General features: G+C 38.9%; 1 protein-coding gene across 5 annotated transcripts in view; it reads right to left on the reverse strand.

The window, feature by feature from the left end:
- Window positions 1-23,675, reverse strand: part of usp9 (ubiquitin specific peptidase 9) — a 41,589-nt gene that overhangs the window by 17,105 nt on the left and 809 nt on the right. For 3 of the 5 annotated variants that reach the window (XM_030124831.1, XM_030124829.1, XM_030124830.1), the window contains exons 2-25: window positions 18,252-18,520; window positions 15,906-16,051; window positions 15,521-15,600; window positions 14,427-14,539; window positions 12,871-13,089; window positions 10,473-10,588; window positions 10,076-10,327; window positions 9,826-9,961; window positions 9,575-9,727; window positions 8,847-8,951; window positions 8,467-8,673; window positions 8,215-8,351; window positions 6,472-6,510; window positions 5,186-5,319; window positions 4,978-5,068; window positions 3,519-3,632; window positions 3,183-3,411; window positions 2,772-2,867; window positions 2,387-2,598; window positions 1,974-2,214; window positions 1,606-1,755; window positions 983-1,103; window positions 726-856; window positions 42-320 (exon numbers count right to left, since the gene is read on the reverse strand). In XM_030124831.1, the coding sequence (XP_029980691.1) occupies window positions 42-320; window positions 726-856; window positions 983-1,103; window positions 1,606-1,755; window positions 1,974-2,214; window positions 2,387-2,598; window positions 2,772-2,867; window positions 3,183-3,411; window positions 3,519-3,632; window positions 4,978-5,068; window positions 5,186-5,319; window positions 6,472-6,510; window positions 8,215-8,351; window positions 8,467-8,673; window positions 8,847-8,951; window positions 9,575-9,727; window positions 9,826-9,961; window positions 10,076-10,327; window positions 10,473-10,588; window positions 12,871-13,089; window positions 14,427-14,539; window positions 15,521-15,600; window positions 15,906-16,051; window positions 18,252-18,353 (3,603 nt within the window). In that variant the 5' untranslated portion in view covers window positions 18,354-18,520. The remainder of the gene's footprint in view (window positions 1-41; window positions 321-725; window positions 857-982; window positions 1,104-1,605; window positions 1,756-1,973; window positions 2,215-2,386; window positions 2,599-2,771; window positions 2,868-3,182; window positions 3,412-3,518; window positions 3,633-4,977; window positions 5,069-5,185; window positions 5,320-6,471; window positions 6,511-8,214; window positions 8,352-8,466; window positions 8,674-8,846; window positions 8,952-9,574; window positions 9,728-9,825; window positions 9,962-10,075; window positions 10,328-10,472; window positions 10,589-12,870; window positions 13,090-14,426; window positions 14,540-15,520; window positions 15,601-15,905; window positions 16,052-18,251; window positions 18,521-23,675) is intronic. The other 2 variants (XM_030124833.1, XM_030124832.1) reach the window with 1 other exon arrangement.

Consider the following 23,675-nt stretch of genomic DNA (forward strand, 5'->3'; position numbering starts at 1 on the left):
TTGATGTCATGTCTCTGAGTGAGTTATGTGTGTAGCCTAACCGGTGAGACTGGAATATTTCCCTCAGCGTTTGGTTGGCAGGCCTCTGCCACAGCCTTCACGTGTCCGAAGCCCACAGCAGTGAGGAGGAGCTTGGCGATCTTCAGTGCATTGAGGTAAGCTCCACGCCGAGTCTCCATGTCTGCTGATGGCAAGAAGTTGTTCCTGGTGAGCATACTCAACACTAGGGGCAACCCACCACTCTTAAGGAAGTTGTACTGGAAATCACTGGCATCTTCTCCCAGAGTGGCGCTGGCTGGCATCAGCAAAGCATACACAACCTAAAACAAGGACAAATAGTGTCAAACATATAGATTTTTGTAGATTAAAATACCATATATAAATACCTATCACTGGGTTTTAGACATCTTTGCTGCACTGGAATTCCCACACTAACCAAAAATCAGATGTTATCCAACCCTCAAAAATAAATGCATGACAATGACAAAAAAGTAAACAAATCAGTAAAATTATGATTATTTATGTCAGTGTATTTATGTCAGCATTGGGCTATATTACAGTGAGTAGATCTTGTCAGCATATGGAAGACTGGTGGCTAACCAACACCACCAACTCTGTTACAGTCAGACTACTATACCAGATTCTAATTAGGATAATAATGGCAAGAATGTGGTTATTAGGACACAAAAAATAAACTTATATCACATAGGGACACGGAGACTCACCTCGATGAGGTAGAGCACTTGTGAGGGTGAGGGGCCAAAGAAACGTGAGTCCAGTGAAGGACTGAGGCTGTTCTCACCAAGCTTGGCATGGTCCAAACACACCGCTCGCAAATTCTCCACTGTAGTGTTATCTAAACACAAAAACGACACGAAGAGGACATTAAGCCAAAACTACATTTATCTGTTTTTGTAGGCAAATGTTTTCATCAAGTTAACTAGCTGAATATATCTCCGTGGGAACACAGGGTAGTGCTTACCTGGGGGCATGAGTTTCATGAGAACACGGGCTCCATCTCTAAGAAGAGGCATGTTGAGGTTGCAGCCCAGGTCAGCCACCTGCCACAGGAAGGAGATGTATCGCAGGTGCAGCGACATAATCTGTAAAATAGGGTAGAGGGGGTAAGAAGAATGGTGTTCAAAGACACACAGAAACACTAACATATTTTACGTACAGAACTAAACAACACGTTCTCATACATTGTTTGGAGTTGATAATACATCACAATAAAACGTTTTATTTCAGGTGATATTGATAATTACTCATGATTTTTAATAATGTTTTCATGAAAGACCAAGGTGGAAAAAAACAGAAATGTACCACTTAACATGTAAACTAAATAATGGAGCATGCATACTACCCCTACACATATTGTGCTGAGTTGACAGTTCTGTGCGAGAATGAAATACGAGTATAATATACTGTATACACCTACTTTATCTACCACATACCTTAACTTTCAAAGCATTCAGACTTTGTGTATTTATCATCTGCTTTCATGCCAATTTCCATTTTATACAATTAAGTGTGACTATTATTTGGCTTTAACATGGCAGCTGTCTTCTGTGCAGAATGAATAAAGTATCAGTACTGCAGACTCACCACACCAGGAAGACAACTCTCCACTTCAGGGTTGGGACCATCACTGTAGTGGTTGCCATGGTTACCAGGGGAGCCAGTGGATGAGTCAGAAGAACTGTCTGGGCTTGAGGGCATGTTGGCACTCACCTGGGTCAGCTTGGCGGTTATCAGCTGTACACGAAAGTAAATTAATGGACGGGAAAATTAACTATGGTGTACATCAACAAGAGAAATAGAAATGTTACTTTTGATAAAGACACAACTGGTTAGATGAAATCAGTTCACGGATTACTGATTAGCATTAAAACGTAAAGCATCAATTACACATACACCAGCACCGCACAAATATTTTTTGATGCAAAAAATAAGCTCTATTGTAATTTCCTCACCGTTTTGTCTTTCAAATTGAGCTGACCAATCAGCTTCCTGTCATCAGCTGGATCAACGACCTCTCCACCAATGAAGAGCTCTATCTTGGTATGTGCGGCATTAGCTTTGATCCGGTTTAAGATGCCACGCCTAACTGACCCGATTGTGTCATTGGTGTGTGACCAGATATCCAGGTCATCTACCTGACGCCCCTGGTTGGGGAAACGTACGATCAGTGTGATATGCTTCCCTCGGAACGCTCTGTAAAAGAAGAATGAGGATAAGACAAGTGAAAAAGTGTAGCATCATTTGCATACTACATTTGCACGCCATCCAGAGAGGTTCTTCACTGGAAAGAAAGGCACTTTTGAAGCATCTGTGACTTGTCCAACATATTTATGATACATTTATCACACAGGTATTGCAACTGTACCTGGACATGGGCAGTATGGTCCTCTCCTCATGGTAGTCACTGTCACACTCATTTATGTATTCCTTGAGCACAGTGAGAACTCGCACCATGCGAATAGCCTCCTGACGGGCACAGTTGATACTGTCTTTGTCTCCATCTAACACACAGAGGGTGTCATAGGATGCCTTCAGACGATCAAAACACGACTGGATGAAGTCTTCATGAATTTCCACCTATGGCAGAGGAAAAGAACCATTATGAAGAAAGGCATGTTCTTATTACACTACAGTTACAAATTATTTTAAAAGACTGATTTGGCTTCTAAAGCAGGAAAGAGAATAGAAGAAACAAAATAGTTACAAGCAGACTAGAATGCTGCCCTTACTGACAGAAACAGTCTTTGTACCTGATTGACTTGTAGTTTTGGTCCAAGGTTTGTATAGATCTCTTTGAGCAAATCAATGGCTCGACTGGCAATGTCATCACTTCCTTGGATTACCACCTAGAGAAGGCAGACAGTAAAATAATTTTTTTTCCACAAGAAAAAAACCTCATTCTCATAGTTGAATATATTTTTTCATTGACCTTAAGTTATTCAAGCATGATACAAACATATTCTTTAATCCACAGATGGTAGAAAAGGAAGGAATATTAGTCGTCTATTAATAGTAGAAATGTAGTTTGTGTTCAAAGTTATACATAAAAATGTTACAGTTTTGGAATGTTGTAATAAAACACTTACTAAACACTTTCTGAGAAAAGCTACAAAAGGCAAAAACTTCTGTCACTGTATGCCAGTTGCCACGAATCCCCTTACCCTCCAGAGGTAGTCCAAGCCTATTAGTTCCAGATCATCCATCATGTAGGCCCGGCGTTTTGCTACCAATTTGCCCTCCCTGCAGTTGACAGCCTTGAAGAACCTCTCAAAACACTTCATGCCATTCTCTGTCAGCAAAGATGGGTCCAACTGCAGAACGTTGTTTTCAAAGAAGTCCTTGTTGATGTCTGGGTCCAGGTCTGGCTCATCGCCCATCAGTTTTGAGTACCTATTGGATGGAAGGATAGAGACATCAATTAGAGCAAAAATGCATGTCAAATAACAAAAACAGAAGCAATGAACTTTATTTAAGTCAAGAGCAAGAAGAACTCAAACCATTTGAAGCAGGCTTCACGGTCACAGAGGAAGACCGCGTTTTCAGCCAGACATTTCCAGATCTGCTTTGCCTGAGGGGCACACAGCCACAGCTGGCCATCTTTCAGCAGGAACCTGGCAAAAAATGGGATGGAGTGGGTGAGCTGGTGGCCTGAAGGATACAGAAACGTATCTGAGAAGGGCAGTTGGGTTCAAATCTTGCATTATAATTAATGGTGGTGGTGGTGGTGGGAGGGGGGGGGGGGGGGTGTCCACTGGGTAGCACCTGATCCTCTCTAATTACCCAAAAGCGTCATTCAACAAGGAACTTAAATGGAGTGTCTACGAGTAGTCGGTTGCTGCCTTTGCATGAACACTTCAGCCTCATTAGCTGAAGTTCAGTCTGAATTGTATTTGTCCTATTTACATTAAAATACAGGGGCTGGACAAAATAATGGAAACACCTTAACCTCAAGATGATAATGCCCCAATCCATACAGCTAGAATTGTTAAAGAATGGCATGAGGAACATTCTAATGAAGTTGAGCATCTCGTATGGCCGGCACAGTCCCCAGACCTCAACATTATTGAGCATTTATGGTCAGTTTTAGAGATTCAAGTAAGACGTCGATTTCCACCGCCATCGTCTCTAAAAGAGTTGGAGGGTATTCTAACTGAAGAATGGCTAAAAATTCCTTTGGAAACAATTCACAAGTTGTATGAATCAATACCTTGGAGAATTGAGGCTGTAATTGCCGCAAAAGGCGGACCTACACCATATTAAATTATATTTTGTTGATTTTTTTAAGGTGTTTCCATTATTTTGTCCAACCCCTGTACATCTATGCATTTTTCACCTGTGGTTTTACAGTCTTGTTAATTAAACCGGGATCAGCCCAGCAACTAACAACTGTTGTAAAGCATCAGACACTAGTACTCCAACAGCTCACACCTCTCAACTATCCTTCTGCTATTAGAGCGTGTGTGTGTGGGTTCACACACACTTTACTAGTATTTTTCCATGACTTTCTGTTAGACTTCTAGGAAATTATCAAGACCATGTATTATCTGAAATGCCTGTATATACATGAAAAGTAAGAATGAGGGGTGGAGGGGTTGAGAGCTGATTTGCATGCTGCAACAAAGCTTACCTCATGGCTAGACAGTGCTGCCTCTACCATGTTCAAATTGTTGGACATTTAATTCCAAGTCCAGATTTTGCCCCTCTGCGCTTTTGGTTTTTCTCAAGCTATGACTTCAACTTGTTCAACTGAAGATAGACATTCTCATAATCTTGTTAAAATACAAGCTGCAATTTATTTCTCTAGGTGGAGTGACATTACCTCACCTAAAGCAAGTGCACTGCAATTTAATATTTACTTTTTTATCTATTACTTTAACCTATTTTTTTTAACACCTGTGGTTTCAGAACAGTTATGGTTCATTTTAATACCCTTGTCTTTGAATGTGATATATTTACCTCAGGAAGTTGAGTCGTTCCTGTACTTCCTGGACGTGACTGTACCGGCTTCCTGGCCTGACAGTCTGGGGGTCAAACTCAGCTTGTTCTTCTGTCAAAGCACACATACAACCAGTCAGACTACAGATGGCAGTGATTCCTCATCATTACTGCATTATGATTAAAAACCAAAGAGTCCAGGTTGCCATTTCTGGCTCTGATAACCTACCTTTGGAGAACTGCCTCATGGTCTCCATGTAGGCTGAAAGGTTCTCAGCCACCAGAGTGACCAGAGCGTGGTTATGCTGCAGCTGGTTGATCAGATCATGGCGGTAGAACACATGAGGACTTCTCTGGGTTTGACTAAAGAAAGAATAGCAGGAAGAGTGTTGGGCAGGTGAGAGGGGACAAAAATAGAAATTAAGTGAGGGTGCCAAAGGCTGAAAATGTTACAAGCCAATGAAGCTGGTATTACAAACTTCCAAAAAAAAAAAAAAAAATTCTGATTAGCATTACTGATTTTTTTCTTTCTTTCTTTGAGGTACATCAACAAAGCAGCTTTTGATACATCTCTATGTGATATGCATGTCATAGAATAACCAGCAGAAGAAATATCAATAATGGCCATTTCCTGCCTTGTTTCCACATACAGTGTCATTCACTGGAGGACCAAAACTTGGACCAAAATGTGACCATAATGCACGGATTTGTAATAGCTACTATTCTTGGATTTTTCAGCTTTCAAAAACAGAAATGAGAAATAGTCATCAGTGGTGAAAAATAGTGATGATATCATGTAAGAACCAAAATACTTCTTAATTGCAAATTAATAGTATTCCAAATAGAAGAGATTTTGGCTCAGATGATATCTGATGTAAGCATCAGTCTGATTAAGTTGGGACCAAGGCATGAAATGACCGTGATATTTTGCATTGAATGATTTGAGCTGAAAGGAGCTGGCATTAAGAGACATTGGGCTCCATCTCAAAGGACCTTTCATTTTTCAACTGAAATACAGTCCTGACTCTTAGAGTTATGTTGTTCAGACATGAGAAGAAAAACCACACCTTGTGCACTGATTCAGTTTCACATTTATTGAGTAAATTTGGAGTTTTGAATAACCTGAACTGCCATTTTCTCTAATTTTTATGTCAAAGGACTAGACGTCATACAGCAAAGAATGAGCTGGAAGAATGTTAGTAGAAGCCTCGGCAATCAACATTATCATTAATGTTTCAATTTGAATTCCCACTGCACCATGGCATTTAAGGTAACATCCTTCACTATTCGTAAGAATACAAATATGTCTTAACAGTGCCTAAGGCTGTGAATGAAGAACATTTTGGATGTGAGCTTCAATGAAGCTTGAAAGTCATTTGAGATGAAACCCAAGAAAGAACTGCTCAAGCAGAGATTAACATTGTATAATAGTACATTATAATACATGTCAGAGAGAAAGTTAGACATGACGTAACACAGAAATAGGTAGAACCCTGAAATTAGCTCTCAACTTACCCCACTAAGTTCGTTTGAATGTTAATTGGCATTTTCCTTCTGAAAAACAACAGGCATGTGTGCTACACATTTTCTATAATGACTAGGTAAAAAATGACTTATAGTCAAAATAATTTATGGTTAATGCTGAAAAACAGGCACTTATAATCAATGTAAAGCAAATTCCAAAGATAACTATTGTTTTGTTTGACAGGGTTGCAGAGCCTGATTAAAGATTGTTTGTCTACTACACATCTAAAACTTTAGGTCCATGTACCATAAATCATAGACTGAAATGATTTTAAATTTTACAAAAAAAATATACCTGTACTTATCAGTATGCACACTATAAGTAACAGGACCTTTTTTCTAACAGACAATACTCAAAATAAGAAAGGTACAGATAAAACTAATATAATTATTAGTCATTTCAATTTCCAGGTCCTGTATTATTATTTTTTATATAACAATAACAACATTAAAAATATATTCTGAACAACAAGGTATATTTACTAAGTATTTAGCTGCAGATCGATTACATTTGAACAGGTTTGATATGATTGGCTGGTTGCATTTATGCAAGGTGGTGATTAAGATAGAAATGCTATTTTTTCAACTGCATTTACAGTTTACCTCATTATTGTGTAACAAAGCTTGTGCCTGTTTCAGCTACTAAAAGAAGAACCCCTGGAACCAAAACTATTCAACTGGAAAATTAGCTAGCAAACACCTAGAATGCTTAATTTAACTGGCTGTTAAAAATGCACCACACTGTGGGGCATCCTTTAATAGCATAAAAATATGGTTGTAAGTAGGCAACCCAGTATAAAATTATGCTGTGTTTCCACTTCGTGGTACTGGCTCGACTCAACCTTTTTGCATTGCTATTACGTAAAAGAACCTTAAATCTGGCCCCTGGTACTATCTTTTTAGTACTTTCTTGGCCGAGGTTCCAAAACAGGTGAAGAGATACTAAAATGTGACGTGTAAACGCTGCATCATTGCGTCATCAATGTGCAGACCTTCCTTTAAAAAATTAACAGATTCAGAAGTCTACAGTAAATATACCGGTGGGCTAATCCATGATGACAGCCCACAAAACGACACTGCGGTCAGTCGAGGAGTTTCAGAGATTTCTGTCCTTGGTGGCTCGTGAAAAGATTCAGCGTGAGCTTGACAGGGCAACACACAATGAGCGAGTTTATCAGCAACTCTCTGAGCAGATGTCACGGAAGTTAAGCGGTGTTGCTATGATGACCAGGTACTCTAAAGTCAGTAGTAACCTGTAATGGAAATTGTCTCCAGGAATAGTACCAGGTACCAGAGTTGAGTCAAGCCAGTGCCACGTAGAGGAAATGTGGTATAAGTACATGTGAGAAGATTTATAACACTGGTGTCAGAAAGTTATGAGTGTTTCACCCTAATCTGCTGGTTAACAATGATGTTTAATGCACAGAAATAAATCAGGAAAATTGTTATCACTGCATAAAAATGATCTGCTACTCTGATGCTAGCTAGATCTGTTATTTTTCTCTACTGAGCAGGTTGCATACCTCAGCCCTTGTGCAAATGTGATTAAAATGCCAGGGATGTAAGCTGGTCAGAGCTAAAGGTCTTGGTTTTTTTTGTGGAGATGTTTGTGTAGTATATGTGGAGATCATGCAACATGCACTAATCTCACAAGGGATAACATACTTAACACCAAATTATCTGTTTTTTTTTTGTTTTTTTTTACAAACACTGTGATGTATACCACTCTGTTACCTTAGGTTCTGGGGAGCTTCTCCAAAGAGGCTACAGATTTCTCTGATCTGCTTCAAGGCAGGGATCACCCATTTGTCATTGGTTCGTAGCTCCTCTATGAAGCGATCTATCCACTGGATTTTCTGTGTGTCTCTGTCCTGTGAGTAAGAATAATCACCAACAAAATCAGTCTCTTCTGAGTTAGTTAAGACTTCCCTCTGGTATCTAACAAGCTACTATTTTTTAAGAAGCAAACAAAAGCCCAGTGTGTACCTGTGAGCAACTGTAATCCAGTATTTTGATGTGAGCACTAAGGGCCTGGTCCATGATATCTACCGGCACATCATCGCTGTGAGCAAGGTTCCACAGTAAGTTCAGAACCTTGTGGGCCATCACACCATCCTTATCATCTTCAGCCAAACGCCTGATAAGTTCCAGCAGTTTTTCACGCTGCTTCTTACTGGCATTGGTCCAGCTTGCCTGCACCAAGAGGAACAATTACATCAAGCGGTTATGGTAATGGATACAAATTGTGTTAGGGAGATGCAAAACAGAAACTGTACTGCGATTAAGCTAGAACCTGCTGGAAACACATGCTGTGAAGCAAAAGCACTCTGATGTGAGACTGACTTAGTAACATCAGTCATAAATACCTTGAAACAGTCAAAAAGGTGATCGAGCTGCTCAGGTGAGAAGTCCCATGCCAGCTTGGCCAGAAGGTCATGGACATTTTTCACAATGGCTTCATGTTTACCAGCCTGCAGGTATACAAAGACAACAACCAGACTGCTGGGTTACCCGCTGACAGACACTGCTCAAGCATCTCAACTGATTATGACGACTGTCACAAAAGTCAGTTTCTTCTACATATACTGTAGGTAAAACAACTGCTTTTAACCACATCCAAGCGTTTGAGTAAAAAGGGTGTTTCATCTTATTCCTGACAACATTTTCCTAGATTACAAATATCTTGTCATATACAGCACTTATTTGCAGAAAATGGCATTTAAATTGGAAATATTTCATGCTTTTGGCATGCTCTCCACTACCCTTTCACATTATTGTTGCATGATTTATGTCACTACTGGTGCATGCAGCACAGCTTTGATAGCTTGTGATCATCTATTTCCCTCTCAATCACATTACAGGATCAGTTCTAGAAATTTCAATGATCTCTTAATTTTTTTTTCCAGAGCTGCAGCGCTACACTTGTTATTAGATAATCTTCTGTATCAACATGCCTATATTTATTTGAAATAATTCAAGATGAATATTTGACCCAAAATCAATTTGAACAGTCCAATAAATCTTTCACCCTTATTTAGATACACACTTCTATAGACTGACACAAAGAATTAAAAAGAGATTTGTTGCGTCGCACCTGTGCAGCCCAAATGTTGTCCAAATCCTGCATGGTAAGAGCTTTTTCCTTGATGACGAAGCGAAGGATCTTCTCCAGTTTTTCAACATACTGTGGCTGATGCAAACTGTCCCTCAGCACAATGGACAGAATGTGGTTCTGCTGGATCCACTCCTAAGGTAGGACAGGACAACAAAAAGGGAACCATTCACACCTCTAGTTAAGTGAAATGAAAGACGTAAAAAACTAAACTAGAATGGGCAAGAACTTACTGCCATGCGCTCTGCTGTCAGCCACTCCTCCTCCTCAGGGTTATGTCGGTGAGTGTAGTAAGATACACTGGAGATCACCTTGTTAACTTCATTTAGTGCATTCATTTTGCCGTTAAAAGATGAAATTTGCAATAACCTGGGAAAAAAGTAGTGAGAACTTTAACATGGTAATAAAACAAGAGCTTACAAAGTTTTGTTAACAACAATCTGATGCAAAGAACATCCAAAAAAAACAGTCTATCAAACTTACCTAAGAATCATTTTTAATCTAAAAATCTCTAAATTCTTCACGGTCTCCTCCTGCCCTGGTACACGAGAAGCCAGATTCTTCAGAGACTTGATTATCATGGATAGTGCGTCGTTTTTGGCTTCATTTTTGGCCTCTTTCTTCAGCTCCTCATCTGTGAGATTCTCCAAAAACTGTGGAACCATCTCGATGACTGGAAGGAAGTACTTCTTTACTGTGTGCAATGTGAGGAACTCGTAACACTGGCCAAAAGGCCTGTAAGGCAGAAGACACAAAGTTAATTCAAAGAAAAACATAACAACATGATCATTACACCAACTGAACTCTGCTATCTAGGCAAGTAGTAATAATAGATATTAACATATTGTAAAATGTTGTGCAACTACATTAACAATCTCACTTGATAAGTGCAGCAATGATCTGGACGTTCAGTGCTTGGCCGCTCATGAAGCGATCGTGCAACATTTGAAACCCGTTTAACGTCCCAAACTTATTTATTAAGTCCACCAACCAGCCCTGTGAATTAAAAAAAACAAAGACAAAAACACAATGACTACAGAGTTATCAGTTTCAGAAGTAATTTATAACTCTACTGTTGTTAAATGCATAAGCAAAGACTTTGGAATACAAACATGCTAATTCCTTTGCATAAAAAATCATGTTTGGTGAAATTTTCTTGCAACAGAGTATGTAGTTACAAGCTTAACACCATTTTAGGGCATCACATAATTGGGGGCTGAAGGCCAAATGGGAGACTGACACAAAACATAACTGTGACATTTTAGCTAATCAGTAGCTAACTAAAAACAGCAAAGGATAAATAAATGAGTGAAAAAAGTTTTTAGCAAAAGGGTTAAATATATAGTAATAACTCAAAAATAAATTTAGCAAAATGAGCCTTAACACTTGCATAGTGGATACACAAGTAGTGGGCCTTTTGCCAAATGCAGAAAGGCAGGCAAATAGTGCAGCAGTTCACTCCATCCTGACCCCTTGCCCACGCTGTATTCATCACTCTTTTATTGTGAAATTCTTATTCCCTTGTGTATCCACCTTCTGCTTTATATAATATGCTTTCTGACACACCAAGTGTTCTGTGGACTTGGACTTCCATTTTTTTCATTATCAGACCACTCCAGAGAGGGATTCTCTTTGTTTTGAAGCATACCCTTGAGGCATGACTATGATGCCACTCCATGGTTTTTGTCTAGAAGGAAAAAAGGCAAGCAGCTATCCTTCACAGGAGAATAAAGTTTGTTTTGATGAATGTGGAACAATTTATATATTTTTTTACTTCCCTGGAGATACTATAAAGGAATGTGCGACGTAAAATCACACAAGATTGAAAGTAATTAGTTCATTTTAGACATTCAGTTATATCAGAATACTGGAAATAATGAAGTACATCAGGTGAGGCACGACAGATTAATGACTTTTTGAAGCACTTAATGACAATAATTTGATAACCTTCATTACTGATTTAAATGATAAATATTAATATTAATGATAAATATTAAGTGACTTTCATCACCAATTTTTCATCAAATCTGTAAAACCTGAGTCATAGCCTAAGTATCACGAATCCCTTTGTCTTTTCATGATTACTCACCTGAATCTCTTCCATCATGGTGAACAATTTCAAAGTGTACTCCACCATAAACACTGTATGTGTTTACAAACAGAGCCGGTAGGTCACGTGGGCATCTTCCAAAATTTGTCGCGATGTGCTTTTTGGGAAATGGAGTTCCACGCACCCATTTTCGCTTGGTCGACATGTTTGTTGTTGCTGCTACTGCGGCTGCATGGAGCTCCGCTTCCCGCAATGCACATCGTGACAAATTTCCGGAAATACCCAAGTGACCTACCAGCTCCGTTTGTAAACAAATGGATTGTTTATGGTCGAGTACACTTCGAAATTGTTCACTGTGAGGTAAGACATTCACAGAAAGACTTACAGATTCATGATACTTAGGCCCAATCCCAGTTCACCCCTTGGCCCTCCTCCTTACCCCTACCCCTTGAAATGGAGCTGCAAGGGGTAGGGGTTGAAACATTCCCCTATAAAATGGGACAACCCTTCGAGACCTGGTATCCAGTAATCGATCCCACTATGAACAGATGCGACAACTTTGTATCCAAAAGTATTCCCCATGCTGTCAGTAGCTGTAACATCTCTGTTGCATGGGCTTTGGTCATCTTTTTGCAGCTATCAACTATAAATTGCAGAAATGCTACCTTTAACACATTAAAACGGCATTGAATGGTTGATCAAATGATTAAGTTGTTTACGAAGAAAATACGCACATTTGTGCATTTCTTTCATCACACTGCAGCACTTTTTGGCTGTGTTTACCTCTATCTTGCCAACGATTCAAACTGAATTATGGGAAATTTGTCCTACCCGTCTGTTTGTAGTGTGGTCCTGAAATATCTCTATTTTGAGGGCTATACAGCCCTCTGCCTTTGCCCTTCCCCTCCGTCTAATTGAGAATCAGGATAACACTACCCCTTCACGTGTATGTGCAAAACTGAGGGGCAGGGGTGGGGTGGGGGGCAAGGGGTGAAGTGGGATTCCGCCTTAGCCTATGACTCAGGCTTTACAGATCTGATGAAAACTTGGTGACGGAAGTCATATGCAGCTTTAAGTGCAAGTCAAGACATTCAAATCTGAAGTAGTGGCCGACTGAACAACACTGTCGTCACAAAGTTTGAGGATTTTATAATTTGCTTGATAAATTTTGATGAACATGATTCCAACCGTATCTGCTAACAGTTGGTGTTATTTATTTATTTTTTACCTTAGGAGATCGTGGGTCTGGAGGTCGGGCGAAGAGCTCATCGTCGGCCAGCTGTGCTCCAGCGGGGACGGTCTCAGAGGGCCGCGTGCCATTGTAAATATGAAACTTGCAGTGAGGGTTGGTGGCCATGGCCAGGAGCTCTAGTAGAGGGAACCAGTCCTGAGAGAGCTTGGCCACACACAGCTCCACCAACCGATGTGTGTTATTGATGATGCACCTCTGTGAAACAAATTTAGAGTAAAGAATCAATAAATGAACCTTAAGTGAACAAAACACAGAAATAAAGAACATAATAGGGTGGAGCACAGAATTATGAAGCCAAATAGATAATGTTCTTCCTCAGGAATGTAGGGATCTACATCTGGTTTAGTGAGACTCTGCTTTACGTCGTCCCCGAGTATCACACAGGTTAAAATACAATTCACTCTCAATTCCCAGACCTATTTCTCTCAAACCTGCACACTGATATAGCCCATTGTGTGCTATTCTTTTCAATTCAAACAGAATGATGAAACCATTGCAGAGAAAACTGCAAAAAGCTACAAAATCTACAAAGTTGGAAAGCATTAACTGGTACCAAGCTCTTGTGTCGTCTTGTTCTTTATAGGTCTCATTTTAGAGTCACGACTTTAAATATTTATGGTATATTATGTCTTGTTTTTCATTAGTAATGGATATTTTTTTTAAATACTTAAAAAATAATTTCTAAATAGCAAGTGAAATTACAAGACATAGTATATGACTCATTATGACAGTATTAATAGTACAACTGCCACAGAATTAAACTCCAAATTTTGACTGCATACATCATGTGTTACTTTAAGACTAATCTTTGTACCAATATTTTACAATACACATCTGTGAAATTAAAGACTACGGCCATGTTAAGTGTCAAGCAACTGATTATACAGTTATATACAGAGATATAATTTACATAAGGTTTAAATTAGCAGTTTACAACTATCTGGCTGCTTCTTAACCTTTTGAGTGGCTTGGTTTAGGTAAAACTGCATTTATGTAACATTTTCAAGTAATACAGAGTAAAAAATGACAGCAATGGTGGCAGGAGAAACATAGACCTTTAGCTCCTTTAAGTCTTTGTCTCTTCACTAGTTGTGAAAAGGTTCCAGTAATCAATCTCAGCTAATACAACACAATAGCCAACATTAGTTTCTTCTAACAAAAGACCATTGATTGCTGTTGGCACCACATTTTATCCTTTGAAGAAAACTTTGAAGAAAACTCTGAAAAAAAAAATCTATTTAGAAGCAAGACTTCTATTTGAACAATGAATATGACCATTAAAACAAAGATTTCCGTTCAGAGAGAAAAAAACATGATGGCTATGCTGAATCATGTGACTTCACAATATGCCAAATTGCTGTAAAATGCTCCATAAAACCACATATCCCTTTGAATATTCTTTTGTAGCATAACCTCTAAAAAGGTAGCATTTTTGATGCGCCAGCTCTTTTTATTCACTATTAAAGACAGACTATTTTCCCATGGGTGGTGGCTTGTTTACACTAAAGAAAAAAGTGTGATTGAAGACTCACATGAATCTCAAACTTCCAGCCGCTGACTGCCTCGTCTGTCAGAATCTTGGTAAAGGATATGGTAAGACCATCTCGGAAAAACCTCTGACATGCCTCACACTTAACATCCAATCCTGCAAAAACGGGCACCAGTAATTTAATTACATCTACACACATTAACCAGCCCACAAAATGAAATACAATTAACAGAAGAAAACATTTTTTAACAAAGTGGTAAAAACATCAGAGCATTTTTAACATCAAACAGAATGAAATTAAAAGCATGGCACTAAGAGGAGGCTGTTTTAAATCTGGCTTAGTTGTCTTGACACTGCTGTCAAAACTTGGTTAATATCTAGTATGCAACACCAATTTCCCAGTGATGTTTGGTATTACTACACATTACCTTTTAATTTTTGATCACTGACAAGATTAATACCCAACAAAGGAAATGACTAAAAAAAGTGTGATGTTCTAATTAAATTTTATCTTTACTGTACTGTGTGATTAAATATAAAGTGTTTAGTCAAACAACACAATTAGCTTGAAAGTGTAAAGATTTTGTGTCCTATGTTCAGTGTAATTATTCACAATAATCATATATGATAGAAATTTTCTTGTATTTAATCGTTGCAAGGTTTTGCGGCTTCTCAAATGAAAAAGACACTAGTATTTAATGTTTCGCATTAATGAAATCTGGACACAGTTTTCTCAACAGAGAGTTATTTAAAAACAAAAACAATAAAGACCCTTCTCACTATTTTCTAGATTTTACTCACTAATAAACTATCTATCAGTTAGTTCTAGAAATACATGACGGATGACCAAACATTTTATTGAGACAAGTAAAAATGCAAGAAACACTTCATATCTGGGCAACTACATACAATGATTTAGCTTCCATGGAACACAGATTAAACCTAATCAAACTCTTCTCCTTCCAATGGGGGTCTTCACTAAATTTGTATTTTAGTCTCAGTCTCTTCATTCATGTCTGGCAAAGTGGCAGTATAAATGTACCACAGGATGTAATAACTATGTGAACAGTTTTTCTTGTCAATTCACGACTCTATACAAAAAATACCCTATCAAAAACAAAATCTGTGCATTCCTACCTTTTTTACTCAGATCTATAGCAGCTTCCAAGAGGACTTCTAACTCTCCTTTTGGCAAAACTGGAACAACCCAACGAGGCCTTGGAAGAAAAAAAACAAAAAAGAACACATGAATCAACAAAAAAAAAACAAAAACAAAAACTAAATGCACTTGTAAGTCTCATTAGTAGCACTGTAATGGTAAAGGGGACAAATAGCAGAGGATGAGACTGCCATCTTGTAAAGCTGAACAGTAACTGTGCAATAGAAGAAAACACTTACTTTCAAGAGAACTAAACCAGGTAGTTAGTTCTTTAGAGCAAACACTGCAAGCTGTCACTGGTAAGCAAGGGAGGCAACGAAATAACACAGGATACAGCTTGTCTGTCAGCATGTGAGTAAATACCTGTTGATCATGTCATCCAGCTTGGCTAGGTCAGTGTGAGGGAAGGCAGGCTCCTCCTCTTCCAGTTGAGGGGGTCCGTCCCCCTGGCCCTGCTCATCTGGTGGGCTCACTGGAGAGTTCTCATTAGATGAGTTAGGAGATGAAGTCTGGAAATATCAAAGAAACATAAGAAGAAATGCTGCTTCAGTCAAAATGTCAAAAACTACAAGGCGCAAAGTATCCCAACGTGTTAAAAAATATATATGCAGACAAGTAAAATTCAATTAAATTAAAACACCTATAGGCTGTAATGTAAATGGCAGGATGCTTGCCATACACATTTTGACAAATGACTTCTGTCTTCTACAGTATCATAAGAAAACCCAGTTAGGCAGCACCGCTCAACAAACCAGAAACAACTTTAATGTTATACAGTACTTTACAGCCTGAGGGGCATAATATGTAAAGCTTGGCCTCAGGGTGGCACCACGGTAACAGCTGCAGAATTTGTCCTTGAATTTTCTTTTTTTAATGATTTGATTCATTTCATAATCCATTAACATTAAAAATGACTTCTCTGAATGTGAAAAATGCAGGGTCTTGCAAAATGTCTTCAGCAAACATTCTTATTGTCAGCTGCAGAAATTCTGGCAATCCCACAGATCACTGTAGGTCATGACAACAATCTGAAACTGCAGGTTGAAATTCTACTCACTCTTCTGGTTACTTGTAAAACTATGCAGTTTCTGAATTTTTCATTTAAACCCAGTCCATCTTATATTATCAAGCAAAATAAAAATCCATCCATGACAATCAACCAGAGGTGCACAGTATGACTATATATACGGTATCTTGTAGCACTAGAAAAATTTATCTGGTTTTATGTCATGCTTAATTGTTGAAAAATGCACTTTTCATGGCAGTATTCTTTGACATTTAGGAGGTTTATATTTTTGTACACAGATGCAGGCAGGACATTTGCATCAAAGCAAAAAATATTATGATTCAGAAGAAGCAATTCTGAATAGGAAATATTTGTATGCAAGTTTGAAAAACAGAGGAAGATCAAATGTGCATATTATCATATTGTCGATAAGATGCAAAATGGCAATGTTACTGTCACTGAACTGTGACACACAATATGCACAAGAAATGCGTCTTAAATATTTTTTTCAGGCTCTGGAAATTTAAAAAAAAATGTTAAACTCTATAGACAAACAGAGCAGCCAAAAAAACCCTATTGACTAAAAAAAAAAAGAGTAACTTGTTAATCTGCAAGTGAGAGTGGAACTTAAATTGTGTTTTTAATTCTCTTGTTTCTATAGTGACTTATATCCATATAAAAGTAAGGCACACTTCTTTCATGGGGGTGGGGTTTCTATTGTTCAGGTCACCAAGTGTACATGGATGCAGGTGCAAAGGCAGGTGGTTCTTCTTAACAGGCCTTTAAACAAAGCCACCAAAGTCAATTAAATTGTAGCACTGTATATGGCATAGAACACAGAACAATGTTATAACAATCTTTTTGTTCTTAGAGGAACCAAAACGTAGACATGCTTGTATTAGAAGTATACTTGAGTTGGTATGCTGGTTTATAACAGTGTGGGCAAATAGCCTCACAAAAAAATGTATTTTAGACTGAGGAGAGTTAGAACAACAAGTACAAGGATAGTGTTAAATTAAGCACCAAAGTGACCGACCCTTTTTCAAATCCTTGCCTTTTCCAGGGTGTGTATGAGCATCATTGGTGGTATGAGCAGATGTGTATAAGAGATTAATGGGGGATCCACATTGACAGGAGAGATGCATAAATGAGAACTATGAAATGTGGGGGTGTGTGGTGAAGGCTCCTTCTGCTTGGCTGACCTACATAGGCAGCTTGCCTCTCACGTCTCACTACGGCTCATCTCGAACCAACACTGGGCTGCACAAGCACACACACAAAGACACACACACACATCCTTTATCCATCGCTCAGGAGGCTCTGTTCATTGATGCCTCCCCTTTACTCTCTTTCTCCCTCTTTTCCGCTCCCTTCCTTCCTCCCTCCCATCCTCCTTCCCTTTTCATCCCCTTGGGCATCTGTGTGTGGTTAGGTACGAGCAATATCTGTTAAAAACTGCTGCAGTGTCTGGACTAACACAAAGGGGATATCAAGACACTCACAGTTCCTTCTCCTGTCATAGGTTAATTTAATTACAAGTGTCTACTTAAAAAAAATACAAGAGGGATTTGGATGAAGGCAGAAGCCAGCAGAGGGATGGAAACATTACAAATATTCTGCATAAAGGAAAAAAAAAACACAGTCAGGACACTGAAAGATTGTCAAAGGTCATGTTATGGTTTTGCTGGAAAGTAGATACTAACCTGGTTCTGTGGCAGAGGGGGTTGGCTCTGAGCATCAGGTGCCTGGCCCTGGCCCTGACTGTCATTGCCCCCCACCGGAGAGCCACGCGTGGTGGCCGTCATGCTCGCCACAGGGCAGATCTTGGCAATCTTGGCCTCTTAGGGAGCGCTGGCCAGGAGGGAAATCACAGCCACCTCAGCTGTAGAGCAGAGGGAAGAGAGCCCGAACACACGAGAGAGGGACACAAGCACCTGGAGATCTGGATGTGCCGCTGAGACCATTGCATAACCTGAAGCAGAGATGAGGGGTAAAGGTCAGAATTATCAGCAGACTGACATAGTGACTTATGATATTCAAGCAAACTAGATTTACAGATGGTTTAAGACTTGTACTGGGGAAAGACACCCATCTATAGCATGCATAATGGTGTAGTGGGTGACTGACCACTAGTGTGTGCCCAAACAAATGTTCAGAGTCCAGTGACTAAGTACATGTCATTGAAAAAGCCACATTTGAAAGCCTGACACAGGAGAAAATGTGAATGATTTTAGATTTAAAACTGCATCACCATAACTTTAAATGTTCTTACATTTCTATAAGTAAAAATGCATAACATTTATGACCAATGTAATTATAATTTATGACCCATTTTATTTTCTAAGTTCCTCATTTGACTGTTTTCTTACAATGTGGCAAGCTTCAAATCCTTTTTCAACAGACTTCAACAAAGGACTAAATTTGCCAGATTTTTCTGAACTTGCATTTAACCTATCAGATTAAACAATTTATATCTTATTTTAGGGTGCAATAATAACAATTACAACAACAATAAAAATAAAAATAATAATAATTATTATTAGGTTTAGAGTAGGGAGCAAAGTCCATGCTTGCAACATGTTGGTAGTTTTCCAAGACTGATTTTACTGCAACTACAGAACAGTAATGGGAATTTTATTCAATTTTAAGAACTGTCAAATCCATTTCTGATATTTAAGTCCTAAAATTCAGATCACTGGATTGAAGATGTTTCAAGAACCTGCAGAAATCCTGTCCCCCATAATTCCTAGTGGCCAGAGTAAATCAAAAATCAAATGAAATTAAAGGAAGACACCGAATAAATAAACACACAAGAAAACAAAAGATCTCATCTCATGTTTTGGTTTCACTGTAACTACTGAAATTGATTAACTGTGGCTATAAACACCTCATTATCTTACACTATAACTATGGCCTAAATCCTCTGACCCATAGAAGACTTTTACAAACCTGCCAGCAGTAAACAAAGAGTGGCCTTAATGCATCTGTACACCCACCACAAACAACACCACCATCTAATGCTGCGTTTCCACTATGTGGTATCGGCTCGACCTGACCTTTTTGCATTTCCATTATGTAAAAGAACCAATAATCTGGTACCTGGTACTAGTTTTTTGGTATCTGCGCGGCCGAGGTTCCAAAATGGGTGAAGAGATACTAAAACATGACGTGTAAACACTACAGACCACTAATTGGTCAGAGAGTTGTCTCTGCATCATTGCGTCATCGATGTGCGACCCCCCATTTCTTAAAAAACAAAAACAAAAACACAGATTCAGAACTTTACAATAAATATACCGGTAGACTAATCCACATGATGGCAGTCCACAAAACTACATTGGGGTCGGTCGAGGAGGTTCACACATTTCTGTTCTTGGTGGCCGACGAAAAAAATTCAGTGTGAACTTGACGGGGCAACATGCAACAATCAAGTTTATCAGCAAATCTCTGAGCAGATGTCACGGAAGTTATGCAAAGTATCACTATGACGACCACGTACTCTAAAGTCAGGAGTATCCTGTAAACGGTCTCCAGGAATAGTACCTGGTACCCGAGTTGAGTCAGTTCCACATAGTGGAAACAAGGCATAACTGCTGGAGCTCCCTGCCACTCCTGACATAAAGATGGCTAATAAACAAGTCTCTAATGCCACGTTTCCACTACATGGAACCAGCCCAACTTGGCTCGGCTCAACTCAGGTACCAGGTCCTATTCCTGGAGACCATTTCCATTACAGGATACTACCGACTTTACAGTACCTGGACGTCATAGTGATGCGGTGTGTTACTTCCATGTCGTCTGTTCAGAGAGTTGCTGATAAACTCGCTCGTTGTGTGTTGTCTTCTCAAGCTCATGCTGAATTTTTACGCCTGAACCTCCTCGACAAACCATGGTGTAGTTTTGCAGGCTGTCATCATGTGGATTAACCTACCGCTATTTTTACTGGAAACTTGCGCATCTGTTTTTTGTAAAACGGCGGGTCACAGAGACGACTCTCTGACCAATCAGTGGTCTGCAGTGTTTACACGTCACGTTTTGGTATCTGGTCCCCAGTCCTGGAACCTCAGCAGAGATGATACCAAAAAACTCGTACCGGGTACCAGATTCCAGGTCCTTTTCATAATGAAAACACAAAAAGGCTGAGTCGAGTCGAGACCACGTAGTGGAAACGTGGCGTAAGTAAGGAATTGGCTCCACACATCACCAGAATAGCATTAATGCATCTTGACAATGATTCAACATATTCATCCAAAAGATATTCATTCATTCTGTGTTCTGATGATGGTGGTAGAGAGTTCAGTCAAATAAATCCAAAAACCTCTCACAGGGGTTCAAGCTGGGTTGAGTTCTGGTGACTCCAAAGGTATAGGACATGATTTACATCTTTCATGTTCATTCAACCTTTCAGAAGGCCCTATAGAAGGGGCACTGGCATCCTGGAGGAATCTACTCCTCATCAGCTTTTTCCTTTGTCACAATTTTCTTATTAGTGATGATGCCATATTACCACCTGTCCAATTAATTTGAGTACCAACTTCAACAAATGAGATAGCTTGTACAAAATTCAATTTCAGTAAAACAGTCACTAAAATATTATACTTGAGGCAAGTATAGAACTCATAAATTCTAGTATCTGTGCAATATGTGACATGCAGTATATCATATTGTGGAAACATTCTGTAAATAATCTTTATTAAATTATCTTAATTGACATCAATATTTCAAAACGGACAAGAATAAAAGATAGCTTTCAGACCAAACTATATTAATATTTCTGCTTCAATAGATAGCAGCCACATATTTAGACATTAAATGAGGACAGATAAGTAACAGTCTGATGATTCTCAAATTAATCTGCCTCTCTCTATGGCTGGTAAAAAATAGTCTCTGAATATACATCTTTGAGGTATAAGTATAAACAGTAAAGTGTGAGCTCTTAATGTCTATTTGTCTGTAATTTCCCAGAGGACTACAATCAAATAATAATGTTTGAAAATCAAGAATGTTGGTAAAACATCAACAACCACCAATGTCAAGGCAAACAATGTGACACTTGAACCATTCAGACATTTAAAATGGTATTTTGGCCCAAGTTGATATGAAAAAGAGAGATGTCACCTGCACTGAAGTCATATAGTTCCACAGCAACTACTGTAATCAAAGTAAATAAAATGCAGGTCATCACTAGATGCCGATGATTTTATGTTTTCAAAGTGAGATATCAAAAAGACAAACAACACATCCTCTAGACTGTGCAACCAGCAGAAAGCTTCAGTAAAACAGACAATCCCAATATGAAGTCTGACCCTTTGTGAACTCCAGAGGATGGAGGACTGTGAGTCATTATGACCGTCTTCATTCCTTTATATCTGTTTAACTGGTTTTGCTGCCTCCAATGTCCACGCATTCATAATTTACCAAAATCAACATATTTGAGTACAATGAATGATACGCTGCATATCCAAATCTGCACTTAAGATATTAAACGTCAATAATTACAGTCAGGGTCATAAAACTTGTTTATAACTTGTATTCATGTATTCTTGTTAAAATGTATTCAGGCAAAGGAACCATTTCAAAGGAAGGCTTTTTTGTATCTGTGCATATCACAAATGGCCATGAACTGAACTGAGATAGCTAATCAGACATCCTGGAGAAGAATGGTTGGATGCAAGCAATGCATGCTTATTGGCAAGTTAACACAGTTGTAACATCAAGGGTGTGTGGGCTTTCATCCATCATGCATTTTTATTAAGCATTAAACAAAAACGTTGTTTGAGTAGCACAATCCACAGTTACGACGGATGTGTGAGTACTTTCAGTAATTAAGGGTAGTGAAACTAGTTTATTTTCGATTTTGCAGGTGGGACATAATATGTACCTAATAATAAGCAGAGTGGACCAGAGCACTCATTACAAATACAGTGATCAAAATTTGACAAGTGTCGTTGGTTTGTTGCTAGTAGCGTGATATAACAGTAATACATGTCTTTATCTACTAATGTGGGTAAAGGGTGGGTTAGTTTAATGACGCACAAGACCACTGTGTTGAGTTACATTAATTGTAAAAGTATCATAAAATGACACAGAGTGATAACCACTCTAGAGGCGAGATTTAAGTGCCACTGCGGCCCTTGGGTATGAACCGGCTTTATAACCTTAGCGTTAGAGGTATTTTAAAACATCTTCGAAACGGTGAAGTCAATAACGTAATATTTCGTGGGCTACTGTGGAATACATTCAAAATATAAATAATATTTGGACAAATGGAGCAAGCGGTGACCTTACGTAACAACTAGCACAAACTAGCGCCATTAACTACCGTTAACAGCTGGTGGTTTAGGTAGTTAACGCCTGCTGCTAGCTAGCTGCGGCAACTAACGTTAGGTTAGCCTGCAAGGCGATCCGCCCAGACAGACAGCAGAGCAATGAAGGCCTTGTCCAAAGCCCATTGCGCTGAGACATGCAGGCCTCATTATTCGTTCGGGCCTCACGTTATACTTGTCTCGCAAACCTTTGCAACATTACTGACAGGCTTAACCATCAGGGTTCTGGTCAATAACTAAAACCATTATCGATCGACCACTACCTTCCCTGGCATTAACGTTAATCAACTATGTCCCTGTAACGCCATTTACAATGAACATCTGTCATGCTAACTACGAGCAATCTAGATAAACAGTTGAAGCTAGCAGTTAGCTTCCATGCGAGTAAATACCCTACGGTTCGTTTAGCTAACATTTCTATTTTGACAAGTAGCTTGTTGATGTGACTCGACAACCAACTACTTCCCTTATATGCCAAGAGATTATTACGATTTAAGTTTCATTTTCGTTTGCAGCCGTTTTCAACGTTAAAAATAAACCAACCGGACGACAGTTCGCTATCATAGATAACGTAAAAATGTTAGTGACAGGGGAGTCGTCTATTTCCTGAAATTTGACTGAGTGCTCTGACCTGCATCGTTTATCGCCAAGTTATAACTTAACTAAAACAAACACATTAAAATTTTGGCACTTAAGTGATACGAAATTGTAAAAGGAAAGTGTTTGTGATCGAGCTATTGTGGGTAAAACGCAAAGCCACGAAACTCATAGACAACTACATTTCGGTTAACTTGTAAACAT

Source organism: Sphaeramia orbicularis, chromosome 21 (genome assembly GCF_902148855.1).
Source record: "Sphaeramia orbicularis chromosome 21, fSphaOr1.1, whole genome shotgun sequence".
In the NCBI taxonomy this organism is placed as follows: Eukaryota; Metazoa; Chordata; class Actinopteri; order Kurtiformes; family Apogonidae; genus Sphaeramia; species Sphaeramia orbicularis.